Genomic DNA, 22657 nt, shown 5'->3' on the forward strand with positions numbered 1-22657 from the left:
GACGTCACAGGACAGTGCTGCGGATGGCTCCGCCCCGTGATCACGATTGGCGGAAGGCGACGGCGGTGGGCCAATAAACGGCTCGATTGGAAGTGACGAGGACGGGAGGATAAAAAGGTTCTGTTCGGGGTCGAAAAGGAAGAGGAAGAAGATCGGGACAAAAAGATCGTGTTTTTTTTGGGGTGGAGGTTGTCGTGCTGGAAGCGTGCTTGTTGTTGCGCGGGTTCGATCCTGTTTTTTCATCATGTCTTGGAGCCTTGCTGAGTCTCGTGCCTCACCTTGGTTGGCTCTGGGGTTCTGCTGGCTCGGAGTACGGGGTCGAACGGCGGGTGGACCTGCCTCCCTCTCCTGCTCGCAATTTGGCGCCAGAACTGGTTCCCTGGCGGCTGTGAGCGGACTTGGGCCAAGACCAGGAGGTCGACAGCACCACGGTTTCTCCTGCCCGCCTAACGAGAGCAAGGCCAGCTCGTCCGACGCCAATCCAGGGACAGTTGCGTCCACACCACGGTCCAGCCTGACCACCAGAAATAGCTACGTTTTGTGTGTGTGTGTGTGTGTGTGTGTGTGTGTGTGTGTGTGTGTGTGTGTGTGTGTGTGTGTGTGTGTGTGTGTGTGTGTGTACTTGGCGCCTTAGAGGGTTTGAGATTTGTATATTCATTGGAATTGTCTGTGTTTTCCCCACGCCCGATCCCACACCATCCCGTCGAATCGCCCCGGATTCCTTTTCTTGCCGAGTCTTGTTATTTCTGGTTAATAATAAAAACAAATAAACATCATCAACTCAGTGAAAAGCGACTCGTGCCACCTTCCTCGTCCCGTTTGCGGTAGAGCGATTAGAACCGCCATGTTTGGGTTATGAATAAATAAACCGCCTCCATCGTTTCGGCTCATTCTACGTTGGCAGGACTGTTCAAGTCCCGTGGACGTCACAATATCATTTTACTCCTCTGTGGGCATGTGCAATTCGGGCAAAATTCGGTAAATTTACCACATTCAAATTCACAGTACTACTAAACTGCAGGTTCGTTCTCCGATTCATGCTTTAAATAAAACATTAAATTTAAATATAGTTGTTCCTCGATCATCAACTGACATCTCAAGACAAACAGACAAAGTGAACAAATTGCTCAGCCCTGCCATTCGCTTTGCGTGTGGGTGGTAATAAACAACTCAACCTGCTGACGACACAGGACAGACACATCATAAACTGCCAACCATGGACTTGATAAACTGACACCCACAGCAAAATCATAATTCAAAAAAAAAAAAAACAGGAACATTTACTTGAGGTCACATTTTTTGGCATATCACAGTATATGGCTGTGTATTTTGGACGATTTGAAGTGCTCATCACAGCACTTCAAATCCTCCAAAAACCTGAACTCTTAAGAGTAAAAAATAAAAACAACCAACAACTCCAAAAGTGAAAAAAAACTAAAAACGAATGGTGATCTCTGCTAATTTGAATACGAATATTCCAAACTTGCCTGAAGGACCAAGCCTGTACTTCCACTTCACCACGTAGGCATGGCTCTGACAGAAAAGGCCGAGAGAATCAGGATCAAGTGCATGGTACCCATGCTCTTCAACATGCCAGGCCTCAGTGGAAAGTGTGCTCAGTTCAAAGGTACGACCATCGTCACCCTCCACCACGCCGTAACCTCGCCCCACGTCGGTTCCTTCGAGCACCATAGCTGGTGTCTCACGTGGCTCTTCTGACAGAAGACCCATGGCACTCACGTGCAGTTCACGGCTAGCAATGTTCGGCCGTGCTGGCAGGTCTTGAATCTGGGTATTGAAGACAGGTTTAGGAAGGGTGGAAGGTTAGTTGAGAATGGGAAGAGAAGGCAATCAAAATCACAGTGAAATGTAAGTGTAACATGATCAAAATGCTGAAATGAAGTTTCATATAAAATAATATTGTGTGATATATATTGTTGTGGTTGACGAAATTCGCAAACCACCATTCAGGTCCCTTAGGTGAGATATCTCTGTAAGTATATGTGGAGTTAGGCCCAAACCCGTTGTTTAGAGGGAATAAATGTCATTCATGCGGGCTGCGACCCTTTTAGATAGCCGTTTTTCTTTACTATCTTTATTTTGGACCAGCCGCCATTACAACCACCACCAACCACGTCTCAACAGCCATCACACAACAACCACCAACCGCAACGCCGCTTCACAACAACAGCCACGACCTTTACCGTCACAACTCGCCCTCGCAACCATCGCATCACCACTATTCCCGCGCCACTTGTGGGCACCGATACTGGACTCGTGCAGGGCACGCACCGAGCAGCGGGTGCAGAGGCACGGCCTTTCCGAAGAAAACGGATCAAAAACGACTCACGCCCACTTCTGTTCCGTCCTATCGGTGAGCGTGGGGCGATTTGGCCCCGCCTCCAGGTACGTTGGAGTGTGGTCGATATATGCAAATTCATGGATCAAAAAGCATTCACGCCCACTTTTCCTCGGTCCAATGGGGAGCCAGTTAGAGGTGAAGGGTCGGAGGTAAAGGGTCAAAGGTGAAGGAGCGAGGCCACGGGGGATATAAACGGCTGCGTTCGTCAGTCAAGGCAGTTCGCAGTTGGGAGTTCGCGGAGCCAGTGAAGAGTCGGGACGAGTCAAGAGAGGAGACGGAGAGGGCGATTGGACGGAGCTGTGGAGAGGTGGCGGCGGCGAAGGCAGTCGAGGGGGTGCTCGCGTCGGATTCGGGGAGCTGCGGAGGGAGAGGCCGGCGGCGCGACCGAGGTCGTGGTGGAGACGCTCGTCGCGGGACCCGAGACAGGGAGATATCCTCCATCCCCCGAGCATCAACAACCCCCTCCTGTTTCCCCCCCGCGCTGAGATAGTGCGACAAGGGGGCCCCTTTCCCACCCCCTACCAGACACTGTCCGCGAGGCCCGCGGAGTTGGGGCGCCACCGCCACTTTGCGTCTCATCATCAGACGGGTAGGCCCGACGCGGTCTCGGCCGCAGGCCCGCCTCATCCTTGAGGTTGGTCCTTTTCTTTTGCTTTGGGTATATGTGTTGTCGGCGCCGTCTGTGAAGTAAAATTGTATAAGTGTTGCCATGTGCTCGGTAGTCGGATAGCTCTGCATTGTCTTCTTCTTTTATATTTGCTTTTTGTGTAATATTGTGTTTCTTCTTCTATTACATTTGCTTTTGGTGTAATTGTATATGTGTGCTTTCCGTTCATCGCGAAATAAATGTGCTTATTGTTGAACTGTTTTTCCCGTTTCGCTTCGTCTTTTCCTTTATTGAATCTCCATCTTACTTCACGTAAAGGGTTGGTCGTGGGCTAAAACGCCCGATAATTAATCGAACCGTCGGGGCCGACGATAACACCGCTCGGTTATCCCGATAGTACGGAACGGGTCGCTTAAAGTGGCCCGTGTCCGAAGTCGGCCTGCGGCGAGGTGCGATCGCCCGGTCTACCCTCCGTGTGGGTACTTAGGTAGGTCGAATTTGGCGAGCAACCCTATCCCACGCGGGGGGCCGATTGGCACGATCGTGGTGAGGTCGAAAGGTCCACCCGTGACTAGTTCCCGGCGTTAGTCCGAGAGGGTCACGACTGGATTGTCCGTCCGGTGGGCGACGTGCCGCGATTCGAGTTACGTGGCCGTTCGCACGCCGGCGGGCGCGAATCCGCAACACTGGTGTCAGGTCGTGCGATACAAACTCATCGCCCTCCTCGCGGCACTGGTAACGGAGAACGGGAAAACGGGCTCTCCTGTCTCCAGCTAAATTCACGGGAATCGGTCCAGGGGTGAGAGGAGCGACCCCCGATTCCCTCCAAATTACGAGCGAGCGAAATTAACCCTTTGCGAGAAGCAAGATGGCGTCTCAAGGCGAGCGGGAGCCGGGGGTATTAGAAATGTATATGTGTAGTAATGTGTAGAATCCATGGCTCAGGACGAAATCCCCGTGCAGGAAATGTTGGTTGTGCAGGAACATGAACTCCCCCAACTGAGCCCAGAGCCCGAAAAAGGTGCGGCGGCGGCCGCGGTGTATGACACCTCCCCTCCCCCCTCCGCCAAAACCCCCCGATCTTTGCCGAAACGGCTCACCCAAGCGCACCCGACATGGCCCAGCTATTCGCCATGCTGGCGGCAATGACAGCGAGGATGGATGCGAATACACAAAAGATGGATGCGAATACACAAAAGATGTATGCGAATACACAACAAATAAACGAAAAGATGGATACAAACACATATGAAATGAAAAACGAAATGAAAGGCATGAACAAGCAAATGAACGGAATGAACAAGCTAATGAACGGAATGGAAACAAACATGAAGGAAGAAACTAAAAAGCTGCGGGGTGAGACGCAGAACATGGGCCGAAGCCTGCAGGCGGGCATGAAGGCAGTGACCAGGGAGCTAAAAATGGCGACTCCACGTGTGGGAGCGAACGAGCTGGAAGGGGGTGCAACGGCTGTCGGGCCCGCGGTGGAGGCGGGTGACAAAATAATTCGGGGGGCGTGTTGGGCGAGGGTCGTGACAGAAAAAGTGACGGTAACCGAGAGGGACAAACTAATTGGGGTGACGGAGACGTGCACGAGGGAGATAACAAGGGAAGAGACGGAAATGATAGTTGAGACAAGGGAGATAAAGGGTGAAGAGGTGACTGAGTTGGCAGAGACACGGGAGATGGGAACGATAGAGGGAAGACTGCACGATGAAGACGGGGTAAGTGACGCACACACACACACGGAGGTAGTGGAGGATAATGGGGGTGAGCTGGTGGACTGGGTGGAGGCCCAGTGCGAGCAGCGGGATGGCCTCCTCCAGGAACGAGGGGAGGGAGTATGCCCCCTTGAGGCGAGTCACGACCAGGTGAGTTCGGTCGTGCTTTGCGAGGTTGAGGGGACGGGTGCTGCGAACGGGTGCACGGAGAGCTTGGGGGTATAGAGGCCCCGGAGACCCTTGTGGGGACACGAATCCCCAGTGTGGTTGTCCCTGTGTGTGTGGTGCAAGGTGTGAGTGCGTCCCCGTGTGTGGAAGCGACCCCGTGTGTGAGTGGTGTGGTGGCGATTGTGCCGGAGTACGTGCTTCCCAGCACGCCGTGTGTAAAAGGGGCACCGCAAGTGGAAGAGGCCGTGTGTGTGGATGAAACGGCCAGTGTGGATGAGGCACCGTGGGTGAGTGCCCCCGCGTGTGTGAGTGAGAGAGGTGTGTGGATGAGGCACCGCGGATGAGTTCCCCCGCGTGTGTGAGTGAGGCACGGTGTGTGGATGAGGAACCGCGGATGAGTGCCCCCGCGTGTGTGAGTGAGGCACGGTGTGTGGATGAGGCACCGCGGGTGAGTGCCCCCGCGTGTGTGAGTGGTGTGGTTTGTGTGAGGGAAATGGCACGAGTGAGTGAAAGGCCGCGAGTGCGTGGAGCCACGTGTGCGAGGGAGGTAGCATGCGTGAGTGAACGGCCGAGTGCAAGGGAGACCGTGTGTGTGAGAGAGCGGTGTGTGAGGGAGATGTCGGTGGGCATGTGTGAACATGCAGCCGCGTCTCCCGGGGTGAATGTAATGGAATGGAGTGTGAGCGTCGTAACACGCAGGTGTGCATGGGTCGAATGGCGACGACGGCGACATGAGAGGAAAGAAAGCCGGGTAGCGGCTGTAGTTGTTTCGGGGACCGTGCCGGGTTCACCCAGCAGCGAGCACGAAGTCCATGCTGTGCAACGCACGAGGCCCCCACGTGCTCGCTTGCGAGAGTGAAGTCCCGGTCCGGAAACGCACGCGGTGGATTTGCCGATCCCGCGGACGGACAAAGTTTAGGCAGGATTATGGATTTGGACCGGACGGGTTCTCCACGCGATCGTGTGTGTGAAGCTCCAACGGGCAGAGCACATGTGTTCGCGTGGGGAACCCCTCGAGATGTGGGGCTTGTGTTTTTTTTATGCGCACGGTGACGTCATGGCTGCACGCGGGGTTGGAATCCGGCAGGAGGGGTATCCCTGCCGGATGGTACCGTCCAAGGAGGGACGAGGTACACGTGCAGCTGCATGACGTCACGGGCAGGTGCAAAGTGCGCGAGTTGCCGCGCTGGTGCTGCGCATGTGAAAAAAAAAAAAAAAAAAAAGCAAGCCTCACTTTTGGGTGCACAGGATTCCTGGGCAAGGGGTGGAAGACCCCCTTGACCCCAGGGCACAGGATGGAAACTAGTTAGGGGGAAGGGTTAGCTTACTTAGACCGACTTCATGGGGCAGGGGTAAGTCCTCATGGGGTCCGTGGAATGGATTAGTTAGAGGGATTGTAGCCAGATTTAGGTTGGGAAATTGATTTATGGGATTATTAGGAGACCGTGACAGACAGTGAATGTGTAGTGGGGACGTAGCTTAGCTACGTAGTGTTAAAAGGAACGTGCTGTAGTTTAAGGGACGACGTGGGAGCACGAGTTAGTTAGGGGATGCAGATAGAAGGATGACAGCGTTCAGCGGTGAGTGTGTTGAAGAGTTGGTGAGTGAAGTGGAAACATGTGCTTGGTGAGTGAGTGAGGCCAGCGGGTCTGTGTGTATGGAGCGAATGGGGACTGCATGGTGCGATGAGTGATTGGGGGGAGGAGTGACTCCCGCCCAAGGGACCCCGGGGTCAGTATAAAGTAAGTTAGCTGGGTTAGTCAAATTGAAAAATGGAGGTCGTTTTGTTGTTGGTGGGAGTGTAGGCTCGAAACCCGTTTGGAGGGGTGCAGGAGCCCTGTTGACGGGCTGGGAGCGTGGTGGCGAAAGGTGAGTATCGCTGAGTGGGTACCCCGGGCACCAGGCTAGTCGGCCGTGGTAGGCCAAGGGCCCATGGGGGGGCCGGGATAGCGTAGTGGGCACGGGTGCGCCTGCTTGGTGCGGGGGCCCGGGGCGCCATTAGCCGCGTGGGCAGTGTTGTGGGCACGGGTGACCCTCGGAAAGGGGCCTGGGAAGCCAGCCTGCCACGTGTGCATTTCAGGGGAGGTGCCATGGGGGGCACTCCCCGGTGTTTAGGGAGCTGGTAGGCTCGGAGGCAGTGTAGTGCCCGGGGGTGCCATAGCGGGAGAATTGGTAGAGGGTCGTGCCTGCCAAAGGGAGCCACGTGTCCCAGCCATGAGACCGTGTGAGGGCACGGAGAGAAAATTGGGGGGCGAGGCCCGAAATTGTGAGGACACCAACACAGGCGACGGGAATCTGGGTTTATAGAACCAATAGTTTAAGCGAGAGGCGCTTGTTGAAAGCCCCGGGGTAGTTTAACAGTTAAATGGTTAGGGTAGATTAGGAAGTGTACCCCTCCGCACCATCCATCCCCTCGCTCTCGTTGTGGGCCGCTGGACCCACTTTGGTTATAGATCGCTGAACTCTGGGGAGGCCATCCTGAGGCTTAGATTGGGCCTCGACACAGGACGCTAGCTCTCCCTTATTCCCCTCCGGGAAGGGAACGTAGGGGTTGGGAGTAGGCTAGGTGACAGGATAGGTTAGCCGAACAAGGACAGTACAGGGGGTTAGGGGACGATTTATAGTGGGGAAGTAAAAATAAAAAAATAAGTTGGGGCTAAATTGGGGTTTGACAAATTAAGGGAGTGGGTATAGACAATGACAGGCAAAGGCGATAGGTTGGGAGGGAGACCGTAGGGGAGGTCCGAGCCCGCCTTCCGAGTGGCCAGCACCACCGCACTCCCTCCACCAACCTCCACTGAACGGCAAAGGCTGGCCAGCTTCATCTGCTGGCTGCGTTGCTGCAAGGCAAAGGCCGGCCCACTTCATCGGCAGCTGTTGTTTTGCTGCTAGGCCTGTGCCGGCTGGATCGTCTGCAGCTGCTGTGCTGCAAGGCCTGTGCCGGCCAGTTCGTCTGCCGGCTGTGTTTGCCTGCAGCGGCCTTCTTCTGCGGGCTGTGTTTGCCTGCTACCTTTGCCATGCCATGCCCACTGCCCTTGTTCACCAGCCCCGTTCAATTTTGCTTTCCCCCCCCCCCCTGTTCATTGCCATGTGCGCCGGGATCATCGTAAAAGCAACAGTTTGCAAGCTGCAAGAACTGCCCTGTTGGCAGCTACAACACGGGCCTGCAGTGGCGGCCCGTGCACCGTGTTTGCGTGCATCCATTCATCCATCCATTCGTTGTGCTCATTGCGTGTGCCACTTGAGCTGGCACGGAGACTGCATTTGTGCAGCCCATGCACCGTTGTGGTTCACTGCGTTCAGTTCAAAAGGGAAGGCCTTGGACTGCGTGTGAGCAGCCGGCCACGTTCCCTGTCACCTGCACTGTTTGAGCCAGAGACTGCATGCGAGCAGCCTGGCTCCCTGCTAACTGCTTTCTTTTTGCAGAGTTCATTGTTCCTGGGCCATGGTTTAGTGTAAAATTTGTAAGTTAAGGTTAAGATGTACTGTACATATGAGTGCGCCCCCGGCATGTATGTCTTTGCGCCGGCAATTTTTTTTAAGTCGTCCGTGTGAGTGAGTTTGTTTAGGTAGTTACTCAGCCCTCAGGTTATTTATTTTGGGGACACGAATACCAGGAATGTCGCACTCAGGGATCCGTAGGTAAAATGTACTCGGGGAAAACTACACATGATGGCACACGAAAATTGACGACTCGGGACGAGTCTGTAAAAAGGGGAGGGGGTGGTGTTGTGGTTGACGAAATTCGCAAACCACCATTCAGGTCCCTTAGGTGAGATATCTCTGTAAGTATATGTGTAGTTAGGCCCAAACCCGTTGTTTAGAGGGAATAAATGTCATTCATGCGGGCTGCGACCCTTTTAGATAGCCGTTTTTCTTTACTATCTTTATTTTGGACCAGCCGCCATTACTACCACCACCAACCACGTCTCAACAGCCATCACACAACAACCACCAACCGCAACGCCGCTTCACAACAACAGCCACGACCTTTACCGTCACAACTCGCCCTCGCAACCATCGCATCACCACTATTCCCGTGCCACTTGTGGGCACCGATACTGGACTCGTGCAGGGCGCGCACCGAGCAGCGGGTGCAGAGGCACGGCCTTTCCGAAGAAAACGGATCAAAAACGACTCACGCCCACTTCTGTTCCGTCCTATCGGTGAGCATGGGGCGATTTGGCCCCGCCTCCAGGTACGTTGGAGTGTGGTCGATATATGCAAATTCATGGATCAAAAAGCATTCACGCCCACTTTTCCTCGGTCCAATGGGGAGCCAGTTAGAGGTGAAGGGTCGGAGGTAAAGGGTCAAAGGTGAAGGAGCGAGGCCACGGGGGATATAAACGGCTGCGTTCGTCAGTCAAGGCAGTTCGCAGTTGGGAGTTCGCGGAGCCAGTGAAGAGTTGGGACGAGTCAAGAGAGGAGACGGAGAGGGCGATTGGACGGAGCTGTGGAGAGGTGGCGGCGGCGAAGGCGGTCGAGGGGGTGCTCGCGTCGGATTCGGGGAGCTGTGGAGGGAGAGGCCGGCGGCGCGACCGAGGTCGTGGTGGAGACGCTCGTCGCGGGACCCGAGACAGGGAGATATCCTCCATCCCCCGAGCATCAACAACCCCCTCCTGTTTCCCCCCCCGCGCTGAGATAGTGCGACAAGGGGGCCCCTTTCCCACCCCCTACCAGACACTGTCCGCTAGGCCCGCGGAGTTGGGGCGCCACCGCCACTTTGCGTCTCATCATCAGACGGGTAGGCCCGACGCGGTCTCGGCCGCAGGCCCGCCTCATCCTTGAGGGTGGTCCTTTTCTTTTGCTTTGGGTATATGTGTTGTCGGCGCCGTCTGTGAAGTAAAATTGTATAAGTGTTGCCGTGTGCTCGGTAGTCGGATAGCTCTGCATTGTCTTCTTCTTTTATATTTGCTTTTTGTGTAATATTGTGTTTCTTCTTCTATTACATTTGCTTTTGGTGTAATTGTATATGTGTGCTTTCCGTTCATCGCGAAATAAATGTGCTTATTGTTGAACTGTTTTTCCCGTTTCGCTTCGTCTTTTCCTTTATTGAATCTCCATCTTACTTCACGTAAAGGGTTGGTCGTGGGCTAAAACGCCCGATAATTAATCGAACCGTCGGGGCCGACGATAACACCGCTCGGTTATCCCGATAGTACGGAACGGGTCGCTTAAAGTGGCCCGTGTCCGAAGTCGGCCTGCGGCGAGGTGCGATCGCCCGGTCTACCCTCCGTGTGGGTACTTAGGTAGGTCGAATTTGGCGAGCAACCCTATCCCACGCGGGGGGCCGATTGGCACGATCGTGGTGAGGCCGAAAGGTCCACCCGTGACTAGTTCCCGGCGTTAGTCCGAGAGGGTCACGACTGGATTGTCCGTCCGGTGGGCGACGTGCCGCGATTCGAGTTACATGGCCGTTCGCACGCCGGTGGGCGCGAATCTGCAACAATATATATATATATATATATATATATATATATATATATATATATATATATATATATATATATATATATATATATATATATATATATTGTTGCGGGCCGGCGAGTGAGAAGACCACTAGGTGGGGGAAGCTACGTCGATTCCCACCAGACTCCCGGAATTGTAGGCCGTCGCTCAAGGATAATTCCGTGACGCAGCGGGTCGCTTAACCGACCGTGGACGCCAATAATTCAATCGCGTGACCTAGGGTCGTCCCGCCTATGGGTTAATCGGTTTACCTAATTAACCACGCGGTTTATCCACCGGGGAACCATGCCCTTGGTACGCCTTGTCCGAACCGGATCACTCTACCGGATCGGATGCAGCCGATCGACATTGCCAAGGACGTACCGGCTAAAAGGAACGGACCGTTGGGAATAAAGACCCGGCAAAACCTGGATTCGAACCATGCTGGACCAATGAGAGAAAAGACAAAGGCGAGCTGGAAACATTTCAACAACAATTATTTATTTACAGCAAGAGAGGAAAAGCATGTGGCACAACAAAGATTTATTGGGTATGTAACGCAGGGAAAGAGGAGAGGGGTATGGAGGGTGTGACAATTATACAGGCAACTGACTAAAGCAGACAGTGCAGACCTGACGTGAGATTATTCACAGTAACAACAAAAGATCTTCTACAGGCTTACTTAACAGACAGGCGCGAGCACACTCAGACACGCACACACACAGAAAAAGAAGAAACCCCAATGAAAAAAAAGGACTTTTGCAGCCAGGGAGGAGGTTGAGGTTATAGCTTTCAGGACCTGGGCGTTTCGGGGGGGGATGCTCCGTGGTGCGGTACCCGACAATAGTCGCGTTGTTCTGGCCACAGCTGCACGTGTGGAGATCGTGTTCTGAACAGGAGTAGCTTGAGTGGAGAAGGGAGGAGTCCAGAGGACGAGGGTGGAGCAGTAGGTGGGACCAGGCAGGAGGCTTGGTCGAGAAGCAGGAAGCGAGGTCATGTGGGCGGAGACGAGTAACATGAGGCGGGCCGTCAAGGCAAGACGTGGGCGGAGTCAAGTAACAGGAACACTCCGCGTGAAGACACCCACACCGAACACACACAACAACCACTACACGGAGGATTTCTCCTTGTTTTATAGAGCCCGGAGGTTGGGGGAGGGGCCATGCTGAATCCGACGTCATCGCCCGAGTCGGCATTCTGACTGGCCCCGACCCCTCACGTGGTCTGCTATCCTGGGCCGGGTTTCGGCCAGACGCCGGTATAGCCCGCCCACCTGGGTGCGAAAGCGTACGTGACACGCCGCACATGTCTGGCCTCGGGCAGATGGTGGAAGCTCAGCGACGGTCTACTCCATAGTGCACGTTGCGATTTTGCCTCAGAAGTGATCATTGGGGAGGGTACCGTGGGTTGTCATGCTGTGGTAAGCGAGACGAGGGGCAAGCGAGGCAGATTTACCTCGGAAAAGAAAATGTGGGAATAAAATAAAATGGAAAAATCATTTAATAATCCTAACTAATAGCCCATCGCAACGCACTCCCTTGTACTTCCCACTACACAAAAGGAAGGGGTCTATCTGCACGTATATTAATGGCATAACTGACTCGGGGCAACTATCTGTTGTATGCATGTGGTTCCGAGAACCGCAACCACACACACACACACACACACACACACACACACACACACACACACACACACACACACACACACACACACACACACACACACACACACACACACACTTTTTTACTTACTCGAGTAAGTTTAAAGTAACCTTGCATTGAAGCTCCCACAATGGGTTTTTCTTGATTTTTGGATCTTAAAATCATATATAATCAGAAACTCGAGGATGCCAAGCTGACCCGCTTGAGAAATTTGCAGAAATGGCTGCTTTCTATGGTAACAGTTACCCTCCATTTGAACGTAAATGAGAAAAACCAAAATCTGCATATCTCATCAACTATAACTGATATCTTCAAGCTGTCGATTTCTATGTTTTCTGACACGAGGAATCTATCGGATATATTACTGTGACGATTAAAGGTCAATTTCTTCCTCTAATACCTTGGTTAAACAAAATATATGCTCATTTAAATCTTCTTTTTTGTTTAATCAAATATTTATGTTGTGCTAGAAAATGTACATAACTAGAATGACACTTGGAAGAGAGCGCATACCTCCACCAGGCTGAACAGTTTACATTTTGTATCCCATTGAGGCCGGATTCGGATCCATATCTTCACCAAAATCTGAGCAATTCGTCCTTGTCACAAACCCAACCTCTCCACCAAATTCTGTCCAAATTTGTCAACAACCTTTTGAGATATCATGCTCATAGACAAACAAACAAAGACAGATGGGGTGAAAACAACCTCCATCCACCTTCGTTGGTGGAGGTAAAAACGGCATGTTCTCAGCCTTAGCCACAACTTAAGAGGTCAAGGTGATTGTATGGTAATTGGTGGGGTCGGACATTTGGCCATAATAACATTTCATGAACTTGCCACAAAGGAGAGTTTTACTCCAGTTCTCCTCAATGAATCATGGATTGAGATTCATTTTGAAATCAAAACAATTTTTATATTTTACCGTTCATCATAATGTCATGTTGAATTTTGTTTGTTAAAGTGGGATTGAACGCAACAACTGCCATCCATTACAATGATCACTCCAGGCACTCCTTTCATTGGGACGACTGCAGATGATATGAATAATTGTATCGTTTTCAAAACTATACATCATTTCATAACACTTTTCTCCATCTATTTTATCTTCTGTGGTGCCTCATATCCTTATTTTTGTCCTTTAATGTCCTTTGGCAATATTTCTCCATTTCTTCTCCCTTTTTCAGTGCCTCATCTCTTTCTTCTATTTGTCTCCACAGTGCACCCTTGCACGTTTTCACATACGCACTCTTGTTTCCTTTTGTAGCCATTTCCTCCCTCTCCTGGAATTTTTCCAAGTCACAGTACAGTTGCTTAATCATGGTGTCAGCGTCCTGGCACTCCTGCTCTGTCATGTGAGTGGGTGGGTAAAGTCCCCTCTCATTGATCATCATAACCACCGCATCCTGCTGTTTGCTCGTCATACTCCCCATAAGTGACATTGGTTGGGCACTCCTGTCACACACCAAAACTATTTCTCCTTCCCCTTCTTCTACTCTTCCTTCCTCTCCTAAGGTAGCGTTGATCCTCCATCAAACCAAATTACTGTGGTAATTGAAACAGCACCTGAAGCCAACTGTAACATTACTTAGTTAATTACCGCAGCCAATTGTAACAGCACGAGGTCCACTCCTCTCAGATCCTTATCCCACTCCTGAGACCAGTGTTATGGGAGACAGGAGTGACGAGCCTATGCCCTATGCTATCCCAGCACCAATTGCACAGGAAACGGGGGGGGGGGGGATGCCAATGTTGTATGTCATTAATTACACACAACGCAAGCTACAACCGTTACTAAAGGCCAACACAGCATCACACACGGACCCTCGATCCAACCCAGAGTCAGGAAAGGCAGGCAAAGCAACAACATCTGCAAGGAATTAAAATAAAACAGGAGACAAGGAAGGGAAGGGAGTTCAAGCTTGTCCAAAGGGGACCTGCTGTCTACAAGCCTTAGTTTGAGATATTGCACAATTGCAGTATGATGATGTCACATCCTGTGGTGTCAAAATTAGCCCCATTTGATAAGGTGCAACTCCAAGGTGTCTATAATTATATTTTTAGTATACATTGTCGAGGCTCATATGAGCCAACACACAATGCACAGCAAGTGGAGCATGAGACAAGAGGGGCAGGAGAGAGGACAAAACAGTGGGGAACAGAGACATGAGGAGATCTGTGGAAGGGAGAGCAATGGGGCGGGGAACACGAGGTATACAAGATGGACATTACAGGAACTTTCAGGAAAGAAAGCAGGGAATTTGAAGGAGGTGGGTTTGGGGTGGATTAACAGGGGTATATAAGATCCAGGTTATGGATGGGGGAAGATAAGAGATGGTGGTGAACAGCTGTTTTGAAGGCCTGGAGGGAAGAATGGGATTGAAGAAAGTGTGGGAGTTTATTCCAAAGGCGGAAAAAAGAGGAATGAAAGAGTGAAGGTGAGCAGTGCTTCATGATTTTGGTAGTTAAATAATTCATATTTGTCAAGATATTGGCCACTTTCTGTATTATGACATCACTGATGGCCAAATCAGAGTCAAATCAGCTTTTAAATTTTTTTATCATTAAATTTATTGACGATCATTCGTTACTCTTTGTGATAGCCGCTATATGGCTGTGCTCTCCTTCCTGTCATCTCACCCTCCCCCACTCTTTTCCGAGCATTCCTTTCCTGTCGTAATGCTCTGCAGACTACTGTAGTAGGACCTGTTATCAACTATAGTACATGAGAGTACAACTCTTTTCTTGTTTTTTAACTATTAATAGTATTAACTATTGCATTTTTGCCTGCGATTTAATTGTTAATAAATCCTCTCTATTTGATGAAACATTGTATGGTGGCCAGGAGCGGGCTCCATAGCTCTTAATTAATTGGTTTATTAACCCGTTAGATGGACAGATTGAGGCCGTGCTCAAAGCACAGCAAAAGCAGATCACCGACAAGTTCTCTCTGCCATTGCTGTTGGCAGACTTGCCAGTCGTGTCTGAAACTTTAAGTTGTGTCAAATTAACCCGGTGGACATTTATTAACCATTGTGTAATCAGACACTAATGAAAAACTCACCACATGTGGAAATGTTCCTTGGTGCAGTTTGGGGATCCATTAGTAATGCCTAACATGTTAGTATCCTATTTGTAACCCTTCTGAAAATGGACATTAGTCTCTCCATTATTAAAAAAAACATTAATCTGCAGCAAAGTAATCCAGAAAACAAGTTGAGTCCTTTATGACAATGCCACGTCATGCGCTTCTATGACACAAGGTTGCATTTGAAGCTGTGCATGAATAGGCCCCAGGTTGTATTGTTCATATTTGATTAACTAGTGCGGGTGCGTAGGTGCGGGCCCCTCTCTCTCTCATCTCTCCTCTCTCCCCCCTCCTCTCTTGCCCCTCTGTAAATGTATTCACAAATGTCTACCAAGCACAACAATTAATTCAAACCTTGATGAAGAAGAACGATATCAAACTTTGAAAAGACACATACTCAGGTCCCAGAGTCAATTGTGACATCATATTAAAAAAAAGAAAAAAAAAGAGGAAGCATTGTGACATCATTTGTGATGTCATAGCACAGTGCCCTGTCATTGGTTGACAGACATTATTGGTCATTATTGGTTGACAGACAATATATCGGTCGTTATTGGTTGACAGACATTGGTCATTGTATCACGTTATTCTTTTTATTACTGCGAATTATTGTGCTATTATTATTAATAATATGCTGTTATCATTATTCTGAGATATCTTTGGGAAAAAATGGCATGATAAGGTGATAAGGTGATAAGGTGGAACGACACTTCAGCTGCGATATATACACCTTTCCAACACTGAAAAAAAGTAATAAAATGGCCGTAACTTGTGAACCGCTCGTCCGATTAATATCAAACCTTGAAAAGGCACATCCGCGGGTCCCCGGCAATATTCCTGGCAAGTTTCAATCAGATCAGATTGGTAAATCGTGTGTTAAACACATGGACCATAAAAAAAAATGGCATGATAAGGTGATAAGGTGGAACGACACTTCAGCTGTGATATATACACCTTTCCAACACTGAAAAAAGTAATAAAATGGCCGTAACTTGGGAACCGCTCGTCCGATGAATATCAAACCTTGAAAAGGCACATCCGCGGGTCCCCGACAATATTCCTGGCAAGTTTCAATCAGATCGGACCGGCGCTTGTCGAGAAACGGCGGTCGCAGACAGACAGACAGACAGACACACACAGAGATTGCTGGAATTATAGATAGATTATACCTGTACTGGATATGTGTTAAGTGCATTTTAAATGGAAGGGCAGCACCTGTCCACCTGTCCGAGATGCCTCGGTTGTACGAGTGTCTGACGCACTGCTACTCGCCCAATCAAGAAACTTCTCTTTGAAGAGGATAGTTTCATTGTGCTGCGTTAAACGTCCCAACAAGGCCCAAGGTGGTCGCCCCTCCCCGGTTCTGAAGATAAAGCAAAAATAATAAAAAAAATTAAAAACAGGATTAAAAAAAAATACTAAAATTAACAGGAAAACCCATCTTCATATCTATAAATATAGCTCCTGCATATCCATCCTCCTCTACTCATTTGACATCTTCTTCCTCGGTATATTAGTAATATCAAGTAATACGACTTCCTTTTAGGAATACAAACTAAAAAAAACACTTAAAAACAATGTAAATATCTTTAAATTGTATATTTCTATTATCCGAAGTACCGAGAAAGGTCTTTCCCAAGAGGGCTGAGACGGCATGAAGAGTAGTCATACGGCCCAGCCCAGAGCTGCCGTGCCAGTTGGAAAGCCAGCTTTCGAGTGCTGAGGCTAACCTCTTTACCATGCCACACGTACACCTCAGTGCCAAAGTCAAACACCACCACCTGCACACCACAAACAATTCCATGGTGTTTGCATCATCATGACACCGGTGTTTCTGCAGTGGCCTTGATGGTACTTGATGGTACCGATGCATAATAATCAGAACACTCATTTTTGTATCAATTTTTTTATTAAAGAACAAAACAAAGATTTGTTCCATCAATCCAAGTTCTGAGGTTCATCCATAGAAGATAAGCAAACTGTTAATTGGAAATCTAGATGACATGGCCATTTAGTCCCATCATTAATCCCCTGCCAAATTAATTCCACCCATACATTTACTTATCTTCTACATACTAATCCCATTCTGTTCAAGATATTGCTCATCAATATCACCACTCCATTTAATCTGAATTTCATATTTCAAGGGAGCGAATTTGGCCAGAGTATTGGCAGATATTGGCCTACTCTTGAGAGCCAACATGGAATATTTAACATCCACAACCTAAATGCAGATGTCATGGCATCAAGTCCCTATCGGAAAAAAAAAATTCCCCGAGCCATGGAGCACCCCTGCAAGAACTGCACCAGCACAGCGGTTTAGTCAGATCCATCTCTACAGGGGAGCAAATCTAAGACCAGATGGGTTACAGGTGAGTGTGTGCCATTTTGCCAGGCATTCCTCAGCCTACAACACCCAGCCTTCCACAAAGTTTCTCATCAAAGTACTAACTTGGCTCGACTCAGCTTATTTTCCAACACATGACGGATCAGGAAAATTGAAGCCGATAGGTTGTTTCTCACAAACTGTCTGCACTTCACAAACAAAAACTTCTTTCAGCTTCTTCCTGTACTTGTGGACTATACTGTGCAAAGTTGAACGAATATAATCATCAATCAAAGCACATTGGCTGACATTATAGAAATGGGAGAGACTCCAGATATGATAGCTATAGCTATCGAGTTCCGTCCGTCAAGTTGAGTCGACATCTGGTGACATTCACGATCAGATTTCTCCAAACATCCTGATCCTACACTGCTTCCCAAACCTCTGATGGAGAAAGTTCAGATGCAGCCTTTATCCCATCCACCTCGCAAATACAAGGTCTGTCTTTTCCTCTTAACATCTTATGATGGCTATAAAAAAGATATATAAAATATCTAGAATAGGTACACATGACTTTTCAAATATGTTTGAAAAACTCAAACGTTTAATGTTCAGTTGGCTGGTAAATGAAGCAAGAGGGTTCCTCACATCAGTGGGTCCCAGGATAGAGCAGCAGGGAATACGACCCCAGTACTTATCATCTGGGATGAGGCGTTCACCTTCCAAACGAAACACACAGTTTGTGGCCACAATTTCTGTCTCATAGTCTTCGTCTTCCTGCGACTCACCAGTTTCTGCCACAGCCATGACCGGGTTGGTGGTTAGTTACATGGTACCCAGGCCGTGACTCCAACTTCACATTTTAAATCAGGCCATTCCCAAAGGATGCAATATGAAATACTTAAGTGCATAGTCTTCTACCCAGAAATGCAAGAATAAAATGGTGAACAATGGTTAGTTAATTCACCGGGAAAAAAAATATATACACGCAAGGACGTGTCCACAAGCACTACATCGCAAGAGACTTCATCTTGAATGATGTGGTGAGTCGAGGCCAAGGAGATTTAAAAACCGAGCTTTTCTTCACATCTTAAATCACATTTGGATATGGTGTTTCTTACACCACAGCTTATTGTTTTCAGAATTGAAAATGAGGTCCCGGCTAAAGAAAGCAAGAAAATAACAATATAATGGCCTATCAATGGTTTCCGAATGAATCGATGTTCCAAACAATCGGTTCATTGGAGGCAAGTTTATTGTTTTTGAAAGAAAGGAAATACAATGATGAAGAATAATCGTGTTTGTGATTTTCAAAAATTAATCAATGGGAACCGACTGACACTATTTCATTTGAACGCAAAATTAGTGTCAGGTGATTTGTCAACCGACATGAAGGTTAAGGCCTGGTCACACCTTGACGTTTTAGCCAACGTATGCCGATTTTTGAATTTTTTTTCTAAAACGCTGGCACACGTTGAATACGTTATGGGTAAGTTTTGATAACATTGAGAGCACGCTGAAAAACACTGCCATACGTCGTTGTACGCTGGGTTTAAACGTTGTACTTTTTGGTTGTCCTCAAATTTTTTCATGCTTGAAATTTCACGACGTATGCCGGCGTATGACTCACACGTTCCGCTACGCTGGCCACAAGTTGTATGCACGGTCTGCGATCGTTGACAGACGTCAACACATGCGACTTGTAAGTTAATCATAAGTTGAGACACGCCAAGGTAATGTTTAGCGTACCCGAAACTTATTTCTAACCTATGATTAACGTGTTGTTGGCACGTTACGCGATCGTTGCCACACATCGACAGACGTTACTTTTAAGTTACTCATAGGCTGAAAGACGTCGGTATAATGGATCGTCCTTGCATCAGCGTCCATGGCCACGGCCAGGACACTTATTTGCAGCATTCTTCAAACTTTTCTTCGGCATGACGAGGATGTTCACACTTCGATGTCTAGTTTGGCTATGATTCCAATTGTCCATCGGCAGCGTCTATTTAAAATAGTCGAGTTTGAGCATTTTAACACGTTCAGAAGAAACGTTTCAAATTTCCAAACCCCAGCGTCAAAAAACAAAGGCGAGTGACAGCAATTTAAATCGTTCATTGTAAACAATGAAAATAGTTGAGTGGTACCGTTTAAAAGTCGTTGAGTGTAAAAAAAATCGAATTGTTGAGCGCAAGCGTCTACTTTCAATAGTGGGGTTTGAGCGATTTAGCACGTTCAATAGAAACGATTAAAATTTCCGAGCGCCAGCGTCAAAAAACAAAGGCGAGTGACAGCAATTTAAATCGTTCATTGTAAACAATGAAAATAGCTGAGTGGTACCGTTTAAAAGTCGTTGAGTGTAAAAAAAAATCCAATTGTTGAGCGCAAGCGTCTACTTTCAATAGTGGAGATGCAGACATTTAAATCGTTGAGTGGCAGCCTATGAATAGCAAACTCTACGTCACCGGCAAAGATAAACTGCCGCACGATATGGATAAGTTAGGCTATCGTTGGGCATAGTTTGTGAACGCCGGCTTCACGATAATTATTCGTTGGTATATCGTATCTATAAGTAATCAAAGCGCTCTATGCACATTATTAGTTCATTGTGCATTTGTCCAACCCGTTATGAATAGACCTAAATCGTAAAAACAAGCTATAGCTCATTGTTGAAAAAGCCCCATAAAAAATTAGCTGCGAAGAACTTCGAACAATGGTGAAAAGATGTCTCCTACCAGTGGACACGCGGACGCAAGGACGATCCATCATAACCCACACCCTCCCCTCACACTCACCTACTACTGCCAACATGAACAAACTACTACTAATACGAATACTAATACTGTTACTGCTGACATGGACATTGACTCAAAAAGGACTCGAAAACACTGTTGGGTTCCCCTTTTATGAGCAGCATTTTTATATACCAATTCCCAAAACCGCTGGGAACACGTCTTTATATGGCAGTTGTAAGCTAGAAACACGTTAATTTTTTTTGTTGTTGACCGGAAGACGTCATTGGAATACGTCTACATACGTCGATGTGTGTTGGGACTACGTAAATAATTGGTTCAAAGCACGTCAAACATAAGTTAGAAATAAGTTTCGCGTAAAAAAGACATTACCGCGACGCGTTTCGACTTATGAGTAGCTTATAAGTAGCCTTTGTGGACGCGTGTAAGCGTCCACATATCGTGTGTAAAACTTATCCCCATCGCATGCGGAACGTGTGTCATACGCCGAGTACGTCCAAAAATTTTGAACATGTTTAATATTTGACGTACTCTACTTACTACGACGTATGATAGCGTACTTTAGCGTTGTACTCACGTATACCAAACTTACTCATACCGTATTTGACGTGCCCCAACGTTTTAGACACATTTTTCTTAGGTCGGCATACGCTGGCAAGATCGCCAAGGTGTGACCGCGATGTTGTCACTTCCATTTCTACGGCAGTTATGATTCGAATCGTTGTGCGTCAGCCTTTTAATAGGCTACGTCACGACATCGTCGGCGATGCGTGCAACGCGCTATGCCTAAGTTAGACTATCGTTGGGCATCGGTTGTGTAGGCCGACAACAGGTTCAGCATTCGTTGGTATAAGTTATCTATAACACAACGAAACGTTCTGTGTCCGTTACCAATGCGTTATACATAAGACCAAGTCGCAATGAATACGTCCGAATCTTTAAAAAAAAACATCAAAAGTTCAACGTAAGCCAGCGTTTTACATAAATTTTAATACGTTGCCATCGCTGGCTAAAACGTCAAGGTGTGACCGGGCCTTTAAAAGCAACTGAAATGGATGAAGGGAACAATTTTCAGTTTGAACAGAAGCTGTGTGCACGGAGAAATAGCAAAACGAGGAGTCCAAGTCTGATTGGACATCTGGGACAGTCGTCCCCCTCATATATTACACAAAAACACTGAATTGGGAACAGTCCCCCCATAACTGTCAATGGTCCCATGTTGTCTCTTCCCTCCCCTCTCTGCCCCGTCCTGTACCCCGATATCCATATAGTCAATAAATGGTCTCGTTTGTAGTTACTATTGCGAGCAGACAAGGAAACTGTGTTCGCAAGAATGAAATAAACTATTGTTGAGCAGCAGAATGCATGCAATGGCATGTGAACAAGGTGGATACAGACAGTTTCTGATTTCGGGAAAGACAGTCTAAACAATTAGAGATTTAAATCAAACTGAACCAACAATGCATGGATGAATCCCAAATGTACTCCTTCGTTTTTGGTTTCATAAAAGGTTTCAGAAATGGCCTTTGGAACATTGCACGACCTATCAGGCTTCACTATGCTCCATGAAGTTATTATATATATATATATATATATATATATATATATATATATATATATATATATATATATATATATATATATATATATATATATCCTGGAAATGTATGTTTATTTTTATCAAATGTTAAGGATTCGCCTCAGGGTGGATTACGAGGGGAGTTTTCGTATCTCCTTCCCACAAGAGGATCCTGAAGCCGCCGGCTCCGCAATATAACTCCGCGGTGCGATGGGTTGTTAAACAACCGTAGACACTGTCTGAGACACTTAATTTAGGTAGGGTCCAGTGTTCAAATCCTGATTTACCTTCCCGGCAACTTAACCCCCCCCCCCCCAGATCGGGTACTGTGCTTCCCAACACACAATCGATGCCAGAATAAGGTTACCGTAGGTATATGCATTGGCTTCTGACTACTTGTAATGAATCGGCTGGGGTGTACACCCTGATAAAGCACACTATGTCTAATCAATTGAAACAGACAACCCGACACGTTTAACACAAATAACATGCATTGGAATTGGGAACCTGTGTATGGAACACGTCCCTGAAGCAGATCCCAGAAGGTGCGAGCTCGGTTGCTGTTGCAGTTAATGCCTTCCTCAATGACGGTGATATTCGGTGCTCGACAACCCAAGTCCCTCTTTGTCTGGATGAGGGTTGCTAGGTCAGAAGCCTGGAGGTGGTAGAGCAAAGCAATGCCAGTGTTGAAACATAAGCACGTTTTATGAGATCGACAACCCCACGGCATAAAAGCTCAAAATATGCAATTGTATTGTTGTCATAAATTACAAGATCAACAAATTTAATCTTAAACTAGAAGGTAGAACTTAACACGATTGCATCAACGGATATGCCTCTGCTGACGTTGGATGTCAACCCACTGTTATGTTTGATCTCAATTAAAAGTCAAATGAAAAAAAATTAAAGGTCTCTTGAGAAAGCATGACAGGTTAGAA

At 48.0% G+C, this 22657-nt stretch overlaps 1 protein-coding gene across 9 annotated transcripts in view; it reads right to left on the reverse strand.

Moving 5' to 3' along the window:
* Positions 1-22657, reverse strand: part of LOC147021332 (supervillin-like) — a 241248-nt gene that overhangs the window by 25231 nt on the left and 193360 nt on the right. For all 9 annotated transcript variants that reach the window (XM_085891183.1, XM_085891184.1, XM_085891180.1 and 6 more), the window contains 5 exons: positions 22227-22374; positions 18036-18181; positions 16682-16842; positions 16277-16424; positions 1488-1788 (listed from right to left, as the gene is read on the reverse strand). In XM_085891183.1, coding sequence (XP_085747309.1) covers positions 1488-1788; positions 16277-16424; positions 16682-16842; positions 18036-18181; positions 22227-22374 — 904 coding nt within the window. The remainder of the gene's footprint in view (positions 1-1487; positions 1789-16276; positions 16425-16681; positions 16843-18035; positions 18182-22226; positions 22375-22657) is intronic.

Source organism: Eptatretus burgeri, chromosome 8 (assembly GCF_056783735.1).
Source record: "Eptatretus burgeri isolate ZD-2024b chromosome 8, Ebu_testis_v1, whole genome shotgun sequence".
In the NCBI taxonomy this organism is placed as follows: Eukaryota; Metazoa; Chordata; class Myxini; order Myxiniformes; family Myxinidae; genus Eptatretus; species Eptatretus burgeri.